Source organism: Gambusia affinis, linkage group LG12 (assembly GCF_019740435.1).
Source record: "Gambusia affinis linkage group LG12, SWU_Gaff_1.0, whole genome shotgun sequence".
Lineage (NCBI taxonomy): Eukaryota > Metazoa > Chordata > Actinopteri > Cyprinodontiformes > Poeciliidae > Gambusia > Gambusia affinis.
The window spans coordinates 9,452,385-9,469,249 of NC_057879.1; the positions used below are offsets into that span (position 1 = coordinate 9,452,385).

Below are 16,865 nucleotides of genomic sequence, written 5' to 3' on the forward strand. Positions count from 1 at the left end.
AGATTTGATTTCAAAACAAAAATCTTATTCCTAAGGACACTGTTTAATCCATCATTCAAAAATGGACCTGCAGACCTGCCAAAACATGGCTGTCTACCTAAACTGACCAATGACAGAGGAGTAATCAGAGAAGCAGCCCAGAGGTCCATGGTAACACTTGAGCAGCTGCAGAGAAAGCAATGAGAAGTTATATGCAGGGAACAAATATTTCTAAAAAGATGTTCTCCTACCAAATAGGACCAAAAATGTAACTTTGTGGCTTCCAAGCAAAAGACTACTTCCTAGAGTTTCACCTTTCATCAGGACAATGACCCTACACAGACAGCCAGAGCTATCTCTTATGTCTCTTAATCCATGTTTCCTTTTCTGTTTCCTTCACAATTAGTTTATGTTGGACTGTCAAATGAAATCCCAGTAAAATACACTGAAGTTTCCGGCTGTATCGTGAAGAAACGCACACAAAAGAACTAATATGAATATTTTTGCAAGGCACTGATTCAAAAGATAAAACAGACAAATAAAGTTATGTATACTTTTCTTTGTCAAAGCCTGTATGTGTCCTCATTTTGTGGTTCTTTATACCCTTTTGTTTGAGATGTCATTTCAGTGTGTCCGTGTGTACATTGGTTGTTGTTATTCTTCAGACATGCATGCATTTGATTCGATCATGCATGCTGCACCCTGTTTGCTATGAGCTTGATGTATTTGTCTTGTTTAGCTTGCTCACGGCCCCGTTGCTCCCAGTGTGCCTGCTTCGTTCCGTTGTCTGTGCCTGCTTGATTCACAGGAGCCGCTCGGTCCCTCGGATTACAACAGTGTTGTCTAAAAGAAAAGGATGAGTCACATCCAGAGTTTGGCTTAGCCAAATTTTATTATTCAGATGTTTAAAGCTACTCAATACAACACGATCTCTTTATTAATCATCTCAAAGTGATTGTTTAACAGAAAATTGATTACTGTATTTGAGCTGTCTATTTTGTTGGTCCACAATTCACAGAGGAATATGAGGAACAACATCAACAGTGAGTTTAGATGGACAATTGTTGCTGCCTGTCAGTCTGTGAAAAGTTATTAGGCCATTTCTAAGCAATTTGAAGTCCTTTGAGAAAGATTATTTACAAACTAAAAACATTTGATAAGGTACTTAAGCTTCCCATGTATTGATGATGATCAACAAATTCACTCCTAGGCTTCTACAAAAGTGGAGATGCTTGGTTATGATGCACAGTCCAATAATCTGAAAAAAAAACAACAACAAAAAAACAAAAAAAAAGAAAGTCAATTGGACCATTCATAGCAACTGTCAGGCCAGATGGTGAAGGGTTGATGATATGGGCCAGTTAGACACAAGGCCAGGAAATGTTTCTGTCATTCAGTTAACCACAAGCTATTCTGCAAATAAGACTTTTGAATCAGATCTGAATCCATCTGTTTGAGGCTGAATATTGAGTGAATATTGAATATTAAGTAAGCAGAAGCTACGTTGTACAGAAAGGTCTGCTAGACTTGATCTGTAATGACTAGAGAGAGTGTTCAGGTCATGTAGAAAACAACTACTTCAAGCTACTGAGTACTGAGTTTCCTGTCACTATTTTAATATATACATATTTATCACCTGTACATTTATGGAAAGAAAAAGTAGCTGTTGAGATAAAAAAAATAAATTGGAGGTGTTTAAATGAGACAACATCACTTACAATATAATCATAAATCCTTTTTCCAAAAAGCAGAGAGCATCATTTACTTAGAGCTTTGTAGAAAAATTTTGTAGTGAAATGTGTCCAATTCTAAGCATCGATGATTTGTGTTTAAAAAACAAAAATGCAGAAATTTGTTTCACATTTGAAACAACTACAACATTCTCAGACACAGTCAGAGGCAGTTTGTCAGAGTTTGCAAAACCTTTTTTTTTTTTTAGATTGTAGTCTACTGGTTGGCCTTATCCAGGCACTTGAATTGTAGATATAAAGTAGACTGAGTGGAGTCACATTGATTGTTAAAGTGAGCTTCACTCAAATTCACTTTTGTTTAGCTTCAGATCCAATCCTCACAGGAAATAAAAATGTCTTTCATATAAATGCTCACCATGCACAAAAAGTAGAGCCATAAAGCCAATCTTATTATAACATTAAGTCATGCACCATGAACCCCTTTTGTCTTAGCATGCATCTTTTGTGAATTGATGTTAAGTGGACAGCTCTCATTGTATTTGATGGCGATCTTGGCCACAAGCAAATACTTTTGCAGAGTAAATATGTCCTGGTCTGGACTGATCTTTACTTATTGCCTATGCTGTTCACATTCTTACCTTGTTTGATTCTTTTTGCTGGAAGGAAGAAACAGTGCAGCTAAGACTGATCATAATGTAACATTTAGAATATTGACAACATAATTTAATAGCTTTGTAAGTTAGGTGGGAAATTTAGTTTTTTTTGTTCATCTGCTCAAAGATAAATGTCAATATCTAAGCACTTTCCAGATTTGTAGCGTAAAATATAAAAAAAAGTTTGGAAAAATATCTGTATTTCCAGATTGCATTCCTCATCTCTTTAAGTAAAAGTTATTTCCATCCAGCCATCCAGCCATCCAGCCATCCAGCCAGCCAGCCAGCCATCCAGCCATCCATACTCAGCTAAATACAGTGCCTTATGAAAAATAGTCACACTCCTTGAATCAATTTTTCCTTCACATTTTGACATTACAATCAAAAAGGTGCATTTTGATGAGGTTTTATTTGATAGAACAACTTAGAGCAGCAGACACCTTTTTTATGAATAAAAATTTGGAAAGTGTGTTTCGTGTTTGTGATCAATTCTCGTTACTATGATGCCCCTAAATAAAATTCAGTACTGCTGATTTCAGAGTCACCTTACCATTAAGCAGAGTCCACCTGTGTTTAAATTATGCAGAATTAATCCAGATATTCTGAGACGTTTGTTAGAGAACATTAATGAATAACCAGCATCAAGAAGACCATCCATCCATTCATTCATCTATCCATCCATCCATTCATTCATTCATCCATTCATCCATCCATCCATTCATCTGTCCATCCATCTTTTTCTTCAGTATTTTTTGTTTGTCCCACATTCACTGTAGAAATATTTGACATATGTCATAGCAAAAAATTGAATTACAATCTTAAGCAAAATATTAGAAATTGGTGTTTGGAAAAGTGGGATCTCTGGGAACTTTGTAATGTGAGGGTTTTTTGCTAACCATTGCCTGTGTGGGATCTAGTATTCATAGGTATTACATTGGTTCTCAAGCTAAAGTTCAACTTCTGTAAGAAAACAAATTGACAAATACAAACTCATGTGTTTGAAGCTGTCTGCTTGCAGTCAAATCACCCAAGATGCTTTAACTTGTACAGTTAAGTAAGTTAACCTTAGGATAATTAAAAATCAGTTCATTTAAGGTAGCCACAATCTAATGGCTGTTTAGCCCATATTTCTCTGACACAGTATATGATTGGTTCCTCCTCTTATAAAACCCTCCCCCCTCGGCAGCTCCCGTCCTCTCTCCCAGTGGCTCAATGGACGACAGCAGTCCCACATCCTCCAACTCTGAGCCCCCCAGCCCAGAGAGAGTGGGGACAGGGGGAGAGACTGGCAAGCTGCGGCGGCGGAAGAAGAAGAGGAAGGCCAGCGATGAGGTCTACGACTTCTTGGATGAGCAGGAGAATAACAGAGGCCGATCAGACAAGCACAGGATGCAGGAAGAAGAGGACGACAGAGATGAGGAGGAGAACTGGGAGCGGGAAATCAGAGAGAGTGGAGGAGGGGGTAGGGTAAAAGGCAGGAAGAGCAAGAGTCGGGCAAGACTTCCAGAGGAGTGGGGCGCACCCCAGCAACCTGTCTCCCCCACACCGGCTACCGTTGCCCCGAGTTTTCCCCTTGACACAGCCCCTGAACAAATACCTACAAGTTTCACTAACTGCTCCCATGTTAGCCTTGTGAAAGATCCATCTCCACGTGCCTATGAACCCATGTGTGTAGTAGATTACCCTCTGTCTAATAAAGATGGGCCAAAGCCAAATGAAGAAAAAGTTTCAACCAGTAAGCCTCAGGCTAACAGTAGTTTTACCACTAATACTGCCACTAAAAGTGGGGATGTTGGTGAAAGTCTAGCACTACTGACAGGGGACAATCTGAGCCCAGTCTCCCAGACCTTCTCTTTCCTCGATTCAGTCCTCCAGACTCCTCCAGGCTCTACCCCTGACTCTCAGACCACTACCCCCATCACCAACACCCCCTCTGTTGCCACTGCGTCTCTAACTAGGTCCATTCCTATGGAAACTGCCATGCCTGCTTGGCAACCTCCCTCTGCTTCCAACCCTTCAAAAAGCGCTCCAGACCCTGCTTTGACTCCTTCCACCAACCCACCACCCCCAGCTCCTGCAACGGTTGCATCAACCCTCAATGTCAATGCTGAGCCTTTTATCCCCTCAGGCACACTCATGTCCTCCACTGCTGCCTCTGCTGTTAGTACAGCAACAGCAGCGTTACCAGGCACTCCTGCTCCCTTGACCACCACCTCTGCCAGCCCGCTTTGTTCCTCCTCCGCTCCCTTTAAAAATGAAGCCACCCCCTCCTCATCATCAGACACTCCCCAAAAAGGTGTAGGCATGCCACTTAGTTCACCCAATGTTTCTTCCTCCATCACCCGAGCAGCCTCTCCCTCCTTTCTTGCACACTCAGAGCACCAGGAGTCCTCGTCGACACAGCTTCCCCTTCTGGAAGGTTGGTGAACTACAGGAAAGATGAGAATGACCTTTGGGACTGATTTTAACAGAAGTGTTTATAATTATGCTAGGATAGTCGAAAGCAGTACTGTTTGTCTTTTCGTATGCATGGCTCTGTTTGTGGATTGAGCACCAGGCCTGTTTGGTGGTTGATCCTTTCCTCTTAGGATGTGTAATAGCCAGGGCCCGACAAACTGATCTTCTTGTATTAGTTTTCAATATATTCTTATTATTTAGAAAAAATAAATAAAAAATCCTCAGTACACTTTTGGAAAGTGAAAATCGGACAGATATTGGAGTCCTGACATGACTTCTCCATACTGCTGGCATGCATATGGGATAAATGTGTATGTAACAATATTTTTAGTAGTCGGGCCCTCAATAACCAACCCATAAGGACGTAAACTCTCTTATTTGATGTTCCTCAGCCTGCTTATGTGTATAAGTTTACATGATCATAACAAGTGTATTACCTGACCTGCAGCTTCTGATAGCTGCTCTGCTTGTTAATGTGTGCACTGTTTCATCTGAACATCATCTGCCTGTCTAACCCCTCTGTCATTTCCTTTTTGTCCATAGACGCAAATACCTAACCTAAGTTCATGCATGGCAAAGTCAATTTGCTGCTGTTTTTAAGTGTTCTGAACACTTAGATCTTAACTTACTGTTTAGTGACAAATTGGTGCTGTAGTAGAGATTAATATGCCTTTATTGCCTTGCAAAATTATTCATACGCCATCAACCTTTCCGCATTATGTCACACTGCAAGAACACAATTCAGTGCATTTTTTCTCTCATCCAAGCTGCGTGGTGCTTTTTAATGGTCTGTCAAATCCCAGTAAAATGGGTATGAATAACTTTGCATAGCTCCATATAACTGTATTTATTAATCAACATAAACAGAGTATAATTTGGTAAAGTACAACTTGTACAATGTTTTACTAGTTTTTAGGCAGTTTTACTGCAAACATATCTCTTTTTCATGTTATTTTGCAACAGATGATGAAGAAAAAGGAGCACAGTAATATTCACCTGTATGTAGGAGACTAGTGCATTGTTTTTTTTTACCTTGATGTTTGACCAGTCAGCTCAGCTTTTGTGTTAAAGTGTTAAACATTTTCTTTATTTGCATTCAGTTTATAGATTACATAAAATTAAGATTACATATGATTTTATCGGAATCATCAGAAATATTTCACTTAATGTTTTCTGCTCTTGTTGCTGTCATAGGATGGTGCAGCTCTCACAAATCTACCATCCACAAGCAAAATAAAAACCCTACGATGATTATATTCTTGTGCTTCCATTGTGTAGTTATGTAGTTTTCGCCTGAGCATTCAAACTGAATCCAAGTATTGCACAGGAGAAATGATTATTGAATGCAGTTTTCTTTCTTTTGTAAAAAGTTAAACCTAACCAAGCACATTTAATCTTGATTCTCATCTTCTTCACTGACATGTTAACAGACGTATTTAAGGTTAAATGGTTACAAATCTCTTAAAGCTGCAGTATGTAACTTTTATTTAAAATAAAAATTTATACTGTGATGCTTAGTATTTTGTTTAGTAGAATATGAGACGGATAATCTGAGGAAAAAAATCCAGCTCCTGTATTTCTGCAGATGGCAATAGGAGGGCTGGGAAAAGGTGGAGGAGCTTGATTTATTTCATTCTATACTGTCACGTTATAGTGACAGTTAAATATTTTAAAAACATATTGTTCTGCTAAAATAACACACTGTGGCTTTAACTTGTAGTAAAACTTTAACTTCAAGATGTTTTATTTCATAGAAGGCTAACACTAGTTTATTCTTGAACATGACAGCGTTTCGTTTGATACAGTCAGGTTCATTCTGAGAGGACTAAAAATGTTTATTTTTTCTTTCTGTCTTCCCTCCCCACTCCCTTCTGTTTTGTTTTGGGGGGTTTTTCGTGATGCCGCCAACTACCTGCTTTCCATCTACAGGTAAGACGAGAGTTTGTCTGCAAATTTGAACATTGAAATTGAGAAGAGTACCGTAAAGTTGGAGAGTACTGTAAAGCATTTGAACGACACGATAAGACTGAAAAATGTCTGAACTGATTAAAAACAGCTGACTCATATTTAATGATGGGTCATAGAGAGTTTCTAAGTTTGCTTTGTTTTAACATGTAAGGCTAATGTTGCACATTGTCTAAATCAGTGTCCTTTTAAGGAATTTGGCCTTTTCCTAGATATGTCAAGATCAAAATCAGATATGATCTGATGTGAAAATAATTTTAAAGTTGCTGCATTGTGAGGTGTGGCTAAAAGGATTTTCGCTCCCATTTATGAAAGCAATTCTTACTATACGTTTTCAGAAAACTGTGACGGACTCTTTTATTCACAACTTTGGGTTTGTATGTACTTGTTTTTGTGAAATGGCTGACTGTTGCACTGAAATATTCTGTTTACACCGATTTTTACCAGAGTACATCAAAAGCTGTACTCAGTAATTTGGTTATTATCCTATAGTGCAATGGTAACTGTTTTTGAAAACGGGTAAATGTAATAGTGAAACGCAATGTTTTTCACTTAATGCTTTTGCAAAAACTAAATATTAAAATTATTTTCTTGTTGTTCACAAGACTATTTTCTCATACATGGTTAGTTTTACGTTACTGAGTATTCAAACAGATTTCCTTGTAATGGATGTGATCCCATTGTTTATTATACTCATTGACATTAATATTAATTACACAGATAATGATTTAGTGTTACTGCACAGTGTCATGTCTGGTGAAATCAGATTCCCTCTGATGCTTTTTAAAACAATATGAGACATTATCTGAATGTTTTAAGCTGACTGGTGTGATTGTTGGAGGACTGAAATGCTGTTTATCTAGAAAATGGAGGAAGGTATCTGTTCAGTTGTAACACTTGAGGTTTTCAGTCTTGCATATGATTTAAATGAAAAAGTGTCTTAACTGAAGACATCAACTTTTTTCTCAGCCAAACGTTTTTAGGCCTAATCCTACCTAAACATTGGTTGAAACGGTTAAAAAAAAACAATCAAACTAGGAATCGAGATGTAACTGGAGTGATCGGTGTTTTTCTTACTGACCATCTCATCTCAAAATCAGTGAAAAAAATTGTTGGAATATTCTATTTTTGTGCTTCCTCTCCATCAGTTGACTATTTATACACCTTTATCCCTTCCTTTTCTCTCAACTACATAATTGATGAACACAACTGCTTTACTCCTGAGATGAAAAAGTGACTCCCAAGTGTTTTTTCTCATGCAAAAGTGTGTATGCTGCTTTGCAGGAGAAGGCGTAATGGTCCTCTCTGCTGAGTAGTCTCTATTCGGCTGTATATTGTCCTTGCATGTGTGTGGAAGGGCAACCTTGTTTTTCTGTACATTGTTTTGTCCTTGCAAGCCAGTCAGAGAAATTGAGATTAACTGAAATCCATAAGATGGAACTCCACAGGGGGCCAGTGTGCGCTGTGGATGGCTGTGTAAAGTAGCAAACAGATCCTTACAGTGCAGTGAGTGTAAGCTGTAAAGCACGGAGGGAGGTTGTTGGTGACGCTCAGCTCTGCTCGTTGGCTCCATCTGGTGTCAGCCGGTGGAACTGCAGCTGTGGCTGTTCGCTGATGAAGATAAATGGCTTGAGGTTCTCAGCAAATTGACCCACAAGAAATACTCCAGGTATTTTCCCCTTAAATAGCTGACAGATACAAATGCTACATCGGGAAACTGAGGGTTTTGTTTAGAAAAATAACTCCAGATTGTGCTTTTGATTTCAAAGGTTACAGTGAATTAAAAAAAAGAAATTAAAAATCCCCTTCTACTTTGTGATGAGGTGCTGATTTTCCAAAGTCATTGTTTTAGATTTAATAAACAATTTGGAATTGATTGTCGGGGAAAACATCAAGCACAGTACTTCAGCAGAAATCCCTTCATCATAAAAGTATTCTCTCAGTAGAATATCCTAGATTATGTTGTGGAAAAAAATGGACTCAGGCAATTTCTAATTAAGACCTTATTTTAATCAATTATAATATTTTTCTGAACTAAGCACCTTCCATGACGGACAGCTGCATACTAGGTATCCTTCCTCCCAGCAGCTGCTAGTTTTATATTTTTTACTTTCATTTATATAGGATAAATCTCTAGAAAATAAACTTGCATTTTCAAGAAAGACCTGTTACTACATTCTTCATAACCATCATTGCTCCTAACAAAACCAGTAAAGTTTACATGCCTGCTGATATTAGCAGTTTTTATGCACTTCCAATAACATTCCTGCTGCTATATTTGCGCATATTTGTTTGCAGTTTTTTTTCATCTGTAACTGGTCGGGGGAGGCGGAGGGGGGGAAGAAAAGTACAAATGTACAAAACACATTTGTACATTTCTTTCTTTCTTTAAATTACTCAGTTGCACTTTTCTATTCACCTGAGTATGCTATGGTACTTTTCTTTGTAAATTACCCCTTACTGTAAAGTCTCTTATTCTTACTTTTATATCTTTTGTCTTTGTGTAAATATGCATGATTTCTCCTTGTCTTTAACTTGCTGCTGGTACACTTCAATTTCCCGTGTGGGACAATTAATCTATTTCTTCTATTTCTATTCATATTTTCATGTCTTGCTTATACTGATGAGATTTTATGCAGGCAAAGTACTTAAGGTGCTAAGCTAATGCTAGCTTGTTTACTAGCTTTTTATATGATTTGTGGATAGCTCCAATTAGCCATATGACAGAATGATAGAATTTATAGAAAACATATTTTGTCTTGTATTATAAAACTGTAAAATTAGAGACAGAACACCAACAGCACTTACTAGGAGAAGAGTTTAATCAGATACTTTGATATTCATTGTTTGAAAAAGCATCAGTCGCGATACAGATCAGTTACTTTGAGTTTGATTTTACATCATTATTTGAATAATATTATATATTCCAAAACAAGTCTCTGTAACAGAACCAGTTTGTATGTCACTTCATATTTTAGTCTTAGAGACAGAATTACAAATAGTTCATCATTGCATCTATTGTGGCATTTTATAGATGAAGAAGAAGTATCTAGATATCTTTAGGTCAGACCTCTGATCTCAGGGGTTGCTGCAGAAGAGTAAACTATTTGGGAAATTGTTTCACTTACTATAGTAAAAAAAAATCTAAGCAGACTAATTAAAGTGAAATGATATATCCAGTCAAGTAACTGATGAGTTGTTGGGTGTTTTAGTAATATTCCTGCACGTCATGCATTTTAAAATACCATAATGTATTATGAAAAAAATTTGTTGTTGCTCTTTATGCACACCAGAGATCAATCAACATTCAAGTTGGGTTTTATCACTTTGACATTGTAAATTGTGCTACCGTGTCAAATTGTTGCACGTGGGGCGTGCTGTGGTGGCGTAGGGGACAGCGTGACCCACGCTTGGAGGCCCTGAGTCCTCGACGCGGCCGTCGCAGGTTCAATTCCCGGACCCGACCGACATTTGCCGCATGTCTTCCCCCCTCTCCTTCCCCTTTCCTGTCAGCCTACTGTTATATAAGGGACACTAGAGCCCATAAAAGACCCCCTGGAGGGGGGAAAAAAATAAAATAAAAATTGTTGCATGTAGGGCACCTTTCAATATAGAGACCAGATTAATTCCTCTACAGCTGGAACTGTGCCGCAGTGAGATTTTTGGGGTGGATTATTTTTGCTTCTTGTCCGCCTTTTCTCCCTCTATCTTGTTACCTCCTTTTTTTCCACCTGTTTCTTTTTCTGTCTGTACGTCCAACCTGCCTCCCGATGCTGATTTTCCAACTAAGTTTAATCTGCTGTTTCTTTAGCGTCAGGCTTCTGTTCCTTGATTCCTGTCCTGTCTTCCTTATCTCGTCTGTGGACCAAGCCGCCTTTCAGACTCTTCCTTTTTCGTCTCCTTCCTATCTCTCCATCCCCCTCCGCGTCTTTGCCCTTTGTGTCTCCTCCATCCACCTCACGTCTTCCCCTCTCCGGCTCAGACTCCCCGTGTCGCTGCAGTACTGTAATAATCACCGCATCGACGAATTGAGTTTAGATCTCGTTGGGTGGGGGTAGGAGGCGGGAGGTTTGTTGGGTTGTTGGTGGACTAGGAGGGCGTTGTCAGGGAGACGTGGGAGGCGGTTGCTGTGGAAACGACGAGACTCTGCAAGTGAGGGTTGAGGAGGGGCGGGATGATCGAGAAGGGTTGGACTGGGTGTGACAGGCAGCTCGGAGACTAAAAATAGACTCTCTCTGACAAGATCCTCCACCTCCCCGCAGCTGCCTCCCCCCCTCCCACAGTCTTGCTCACTCCTTCGCTCTGCCCAGCACCATGCGCAACCAGCTGTAGTGTCTCCTTTTTCTGTTTTCGTCCTTAGTCAGTCGATGCAATGCAATCCGTGACCTTCAAAGATGGGGCTTTTTCAATTTTTTTTTTACCGCAATTACACACCACCTGAAGAGTAATTATTTGCGTGTGAGGCATTTATTAGCTCTCTTTTTCTCTTAGTGTGTTTCTGGCATGTAATTTGTTGCTCGAAGTTTTAGAAGAAATCGGCACCGCTCGTGTTGTCAGAGATATTTCGTATTTCTCTGTTGGTCAGATGTAGCAGTAAATTGATAAGAGTAATAGTAACATCAGCCATTTCTCCTAATGTGTCTCTAACACGTCATCCTGTAAGATGAACTCCTGCAGAAGTGTGATTCATAACAAGAACAAATCTAACACATGAAGGAGGCACAGTCAGAGTGATTGTGTTGGTGCATGAACGGACTAATTAAAGTAAGCGGAGGGGTCCTAGCACACACGGCTAACATGCATGACTAGCCTTGGCGCTGCAGAAAGGCTATGTGTGTGTGTTAATAATAGAGCTAATATTATCTGTCAGCTGTGCTCCCAACTTTGTGATGCTCTGTTTAATGGGACCACAGTGTTGATTAGAGTCACAGCATTTAACATTATTGTTGCTGTTATGTTACCTTTTAGATATAGCTAGCATAGCACCTACATCATGTTAGGATGTAGCATGCTAACACATGCTTTAAGACATTAACATTTTATGTGTAAGGTCATTTCAAGGTTGAGTCGTTTTTCGTTGTGATTTATTCAGCTCCTGTTGGGATGTTATGAAATGGAACGGTCAACACATTTGACCTTGACTGGTAGAAAAGCCAGAAGATGTGCATTTGAAAAACAGGCCTTAAATGTCAACTTTGTAGTCTTGGGATTTATCAAAGACAGCATGATCCGTCCTTTGATCACAGTTCATGCAGCATAAATTTAAAATGTAAATTCTTTTGTTTCTCTTTGTGGACATTTCCACAAGTCATGCATATATTCTTCTTTTGAAAGAATTTGCTTGACCTTCAGCACAATTAATAGTTTATAACAATCTGTCCATATTAGCTGTAGCCTCATAATATTGAAGTACTTAAAGTCTCTCCAACTGAACGTTTGGCTGAACGACTCTCAAATGTTTCAGAAAAAAATAAACCTGCATTGAACATATTATCCTCTTGTCTTAACCTCAACCTACAGTGGGACAGTCTCATAGGCAGACTAGATGTTGTCTAGATTTGAGAACTGAATTTGACTTTCCTCTTTAAAGAGCTTAGACATAGCTTGAACCTGATTTAAAAAAAATAAAATAAATAAATACTTGTGAACATTTCTGGAGTCAACTAGCCCAAATGAGGTTGATGGAAATAAGGTGTAATATAAAACCTTCTGAACATGAAGTTAAAGAATACATGACATTTGAATTTGTTTCCACAATTAATTAGTGAAGAGAAATAAACTGAAAACAGGCGTTAAGTACTTGGGCTTCAACTGTTCACTGGTACAAAATAAACTAACAAAATGATTCTTGCTTACATATAATGCTGGCATAATTTGTTGGCTGAAAAGCTGGTAACAGACAACTTTACAGTATGCCACTATTACTTTTAACAGTAAGGCTTAACGCTTTGAAGCAAGAGTATTTTTGGTACAAAGGCGTTACACTCTTTCTCTGTATGCAGCTGCAGTGAAACATGGAGACATTTTTACATGCACAGCTCTCCATTAGCATGGTGGCACCTAAGTGTGTCAATACCGTGTCCTAATTAGCCCCCAGCTCCCTGCCCTGGATCTTTTCTGACCCAGTCAGATCCATCCTCGTAACAAACACAGATCCCTTCTAATTCCTCATAATGTTGGACTTCTTAAAATTATATCAGATGCTCTTAGGAAAGGATCTATTATTGTATTGTATTGTTTGTTTGTTTGTTTGTTTGTTTGTTTCAATTTCTTATTGCATTTTTAGCTCAAACATATAGGTGAAGTTCTGTTTGTTTTTCCCAACTCCCACTTTTTAGATCATTACTTCTTCCCCTCAACTCCTTCGTTGCCGTTTAGATGTTCTGGCAACTTGATAAAAATGTGTAAATCGTCTTAGTATGAATGTACCTTTTAAGGCTGTGGCACATTTTCATACTGAAAAAAATGACAAAATCCAGCCTTTAATTTAAGTTCAATTATTATGTGGGTGATTTTTTTTCAATACATAGCTACTGGAATCCCTTACTTTAAACTGAATGACACTATTAATTTTTGTTGGACAACATTGTTGACCAGTGCTTCCAGTTTTAGAGGCATGTCTATATGAAGCAATTGGAAAAAGCAACTGCAGTCTAAGTGCTTTTAACAGAAAGAAGAAACTGCTGCCACTGCTGTGTTAATCGTGTCAGAAAAGGGCTATTTATGACATATACATTCTACATTAAAGGTCACTGTCGGGCTTGTCAGTTCTACATATCACAAATCCAGTTTGATCTGTTATTACTTAAAAAGTTTTACAGTATTTTACACGTGACATGATGAAATGGTAACCAGTTCGTTGTGTCTTTTAAATTTTATACCAGATTGTCTCCTCTTTAAAAAAAAACAAAAAACATCCTTGGCTCTAACTTTTAGGGCTTTTGCTCCTTAACCACCTAATCCCTTTGAATGTTCACACCAGCAGCCTCTGAGCCGGACTCGGCGGTTTTAACCTGCTAAATATCCATCCTGTCCTGTATTATGAAACTAAGCAACCCTCTAATGTCTTCCTCTTCCTGTCCGGGGCTCACTGTCCCTCTGTGATTACAGTGGGCAAATTGTTTATGGATGATTATGTAATGAGATTCATTCATTGTCAGTCATGCTTGACGAGCTGCTGCTCCTGGTGTTTCTGCTCAGTCTTGGGTGTATCGAGGGGAAAAAGTGGGAATCCTGCGAGGCACAAGAGAGATGATAGTGGAGTTTAAAAAGCCTTTTCTTTTATTGGGATAAAAAATTTTTTTCAAGAGTATGTTATACCTGACTTCTTCTGAACTTACTCTTGGTCTTTTTGTCTGTCCGGCAAAAGTATACATCCCCCTAACTTTAAAAAAAAAATTTCTTCATGCTATTAATGGAAACTTCAATTTATATTATTAGACTTTGTGGAATAGATCAAGGATGCGTACATATGTCAAGTGGGAAGAAAACGATGCAGGGGTTGCAAAATCTTTTTTGCACCGAAATATCTGAAGAGTGTTTTATGCATTTGTTTTTTTAGAAACAAGTGTGGAACTACAGCTACACGTTTTAGGAATTGTGTCTAAATCAGCTTGTGCATGAAGACGAAGTGTTTTTTCCATTCTCCTTTGTGAGAAAACCCAGCTGAATCTCAACTGAACAGCAATTTTAGAACATTAATTTAGATTTTGACTGGGCCGTTTTCCACATGGATCTGCAGCTCCTCCCGATTTACCACAAACCTCTTCGCTGCAAAGATAATGAAGAAGGTCGTAGCTCAACTTGAAGAAGTTGTGTATTTGTCAGCAAAATAAAAGTGAAACAGACTTCACCCTATCTTATTTTCAGATGCAGAAAATAAAGATTTCTAGCTCTAGAGCTGTAACTGTTTCTGCTGGACTGTGAGGATTTTTTTATTTTATTATTTTTACTCTTAAACTGGCATTAAATCTTGGCAACAGTATTAAAGCAAAGGACACGACTAACAGAGAACCAGCAACTGTTTCTGGAACCAGATGAGACATTACTCTTCATTAATTATCTTATAAATCTACAGTAAGACCTTGATATCAAGTGTAAATAGAAGACACTTTGGGTCTTAATAATCCTCTAACAAGTTCAGTTCTTTTTAAAACAGCTGAGATTCCCTTGTGGTATTTTTGGGAGCAGCCAAAAGAAAATACGGTGTACTTTGTGAAAGAAAATGTTAACATTTCTTGACTATACCTGGATTTTTCAATTTTCACTTCCTCTGTGTATAAAAATAGCTAAATACAAACCTCCTGATGTTAGCCCCACTCACAAACACACACACGATTTGTGTGTGCTAAGGACTAAAAGTTTGTGCGATATGGTAGGAAAAGGGTGGAAGTGGAGACGGTTTGCTATCAGAGACTCATTAATCCAAGCTTGAAAAGTTGGATTATAGATCCTGAGCAGAGTTGGTGAGATTATTAAACATAATTTAAAAACATTTGAGACACATTTAGTAGTGTCTAAGATATGGAGTCCTCCTATATCTGCATATGGCCTTAAGTTGTTTTATATTACACGACCCAATACATAAACAGTAAAACTGCTAAGATGTGAAAGTTTCTTAAATCAGTTGAACGTAGTCCCAGTGTCTCCCACTGCAGATGTTGACCCAAATATGTGTTCAAGAAAAGCTCCAAAGTTTCCTTTTTGCTAATTTGGTGTCAGAGGATAAAACGGCAGTTTGTCATATTTAGAACATTTCTAAAAGCTCTCGGTCATAAACCACCAGGACGATTGCAAATATCATTTTTCATCCCATTAATGAAGAAACATGACGCCCTTTGCAGGCTGGTAGTTTGTAGATAAACTTTGCTGCATAAACCTTTGTCGAAGATCCTGTTTTTAGTTTCTGCTATTTATTCATTTAGATTAACACTGTTTGATGGTTGGATCATCAGGTGCATGTATTGAAACACTTTGCTCTAAAAAAGACACTTATTTCTAAGTTGAGAGTTTTTAAAACTTTATAATTTAAAAAAAACAAAAAGAGTCTGATGCAAACGTCTACCCGGTTACAGCTAACTCGTGAAACCCACCAGAATAACATAGACTTTTTAATGGCAGCTAAAATGCTTTCTATTATTATCTTCTGCTTGACCACCGTCTGGCTGGCCTATTAAGCGCGCTATACACAGAAGTAAGAGGTAGCCCATGAATTATTAATCCAATGGATAAATCTTGAAGCATCTTGTGTCCAAAATTTTGACTTGGCTCACTCCAGTCTATAAAAGTCAATCTAGAACACTTACTCTCTTTTTTTAAATCCACTTTTTCCTTTCCTCGCCTCCAGCAATAACTTTGTCTTGGATATTCCTTTTGCATCTGCCTATGTTGCATGTTAACTTTCAATAGTTTTTGTCAGATTTTTTTATTTTTATTTTATTTTTTTTCCGCTTTAACATGGGGTGTTTTTTGTAGCAAAACCAACATCCCATTTTAATGAGTCTATGCGGGGCTGGAATCCAATATTTTGATTGGTTTTTCAGATCTCAGGAGCTGTGCTTTATGAATGTCAGTGAGCATCAACAAAATGAGTCACAAGAACATAATTTTAAAATTCAGACACTCCTCTAGTGCTTCTCTAATTGTACTGCCTCTGAGGAGTTTTTGAATCCTTTATTATTGTTATGAAGCTCTGTTACAAGATTGTAAGTTCGATTCCATTGGTAAGCTTATTATAAAGCAATAGATCTTTGCCCAAACCCAAATATTTTCTATACATCTTTAGGTCATTTTGCAAAGAAGGCCCCAATATGCCACTTCCTGCTCCAAGACGTGACATCTAGCCCCATCACATCTTGAAGCAAGAAGTCACAGCTCATTTCCAGGCATCTGGTGGAGTCCATCCCTCAGTGGGTCAAAGTGGTTGTGGCAAAAAAGAAAACAATCTATGGTGTGAATATTTTACATTTTTATCCAAATGGAACAAACTTCTTTAGGAGTCAACAAAATGAGTCACCAGAACATTTTTTTATTCTTGCCTCAGTCAGTCAGTCAGTCAGGATGATAACAGTCTTCAGATATGTCTTGCTAATCTCTCCTTGTGTCTCTCACTATGAATCAA

At 38.3% G+C, this 16,865-nt stretch overlaps 1 protein-coding gene across 10 annotated transcripts in view; it reads left to right on the forward strand.

Moving 5' to 3' along the window:
- The window catches only part of map4l (microtubule associated protein 4 like), a 79,171-nt gene that overhangs the window by 30,318 nt on the left and 31,988 nt on the right, over positions 1–16,865 (forward strand). For 4 of the 10 annotated variants that reach the window (XM_044135507.1, XM_044135508.1, XM_044135509.1 and 1 more), the window contains exon 6: positions 3,510–4,742. The exons of the other annotated variants lie outside the window; for them this stretch is intronic. In XM_044135507.1, the coding sequence (XP_043991442.1) occupies positions 3,510–4,742 (1,233 nt within the window). The remainder of the gene's footprint in view (positions 1–3,509; positions 4,743–16,865) is intronic. 10 annotated transcript variants of the gene reach the window in all.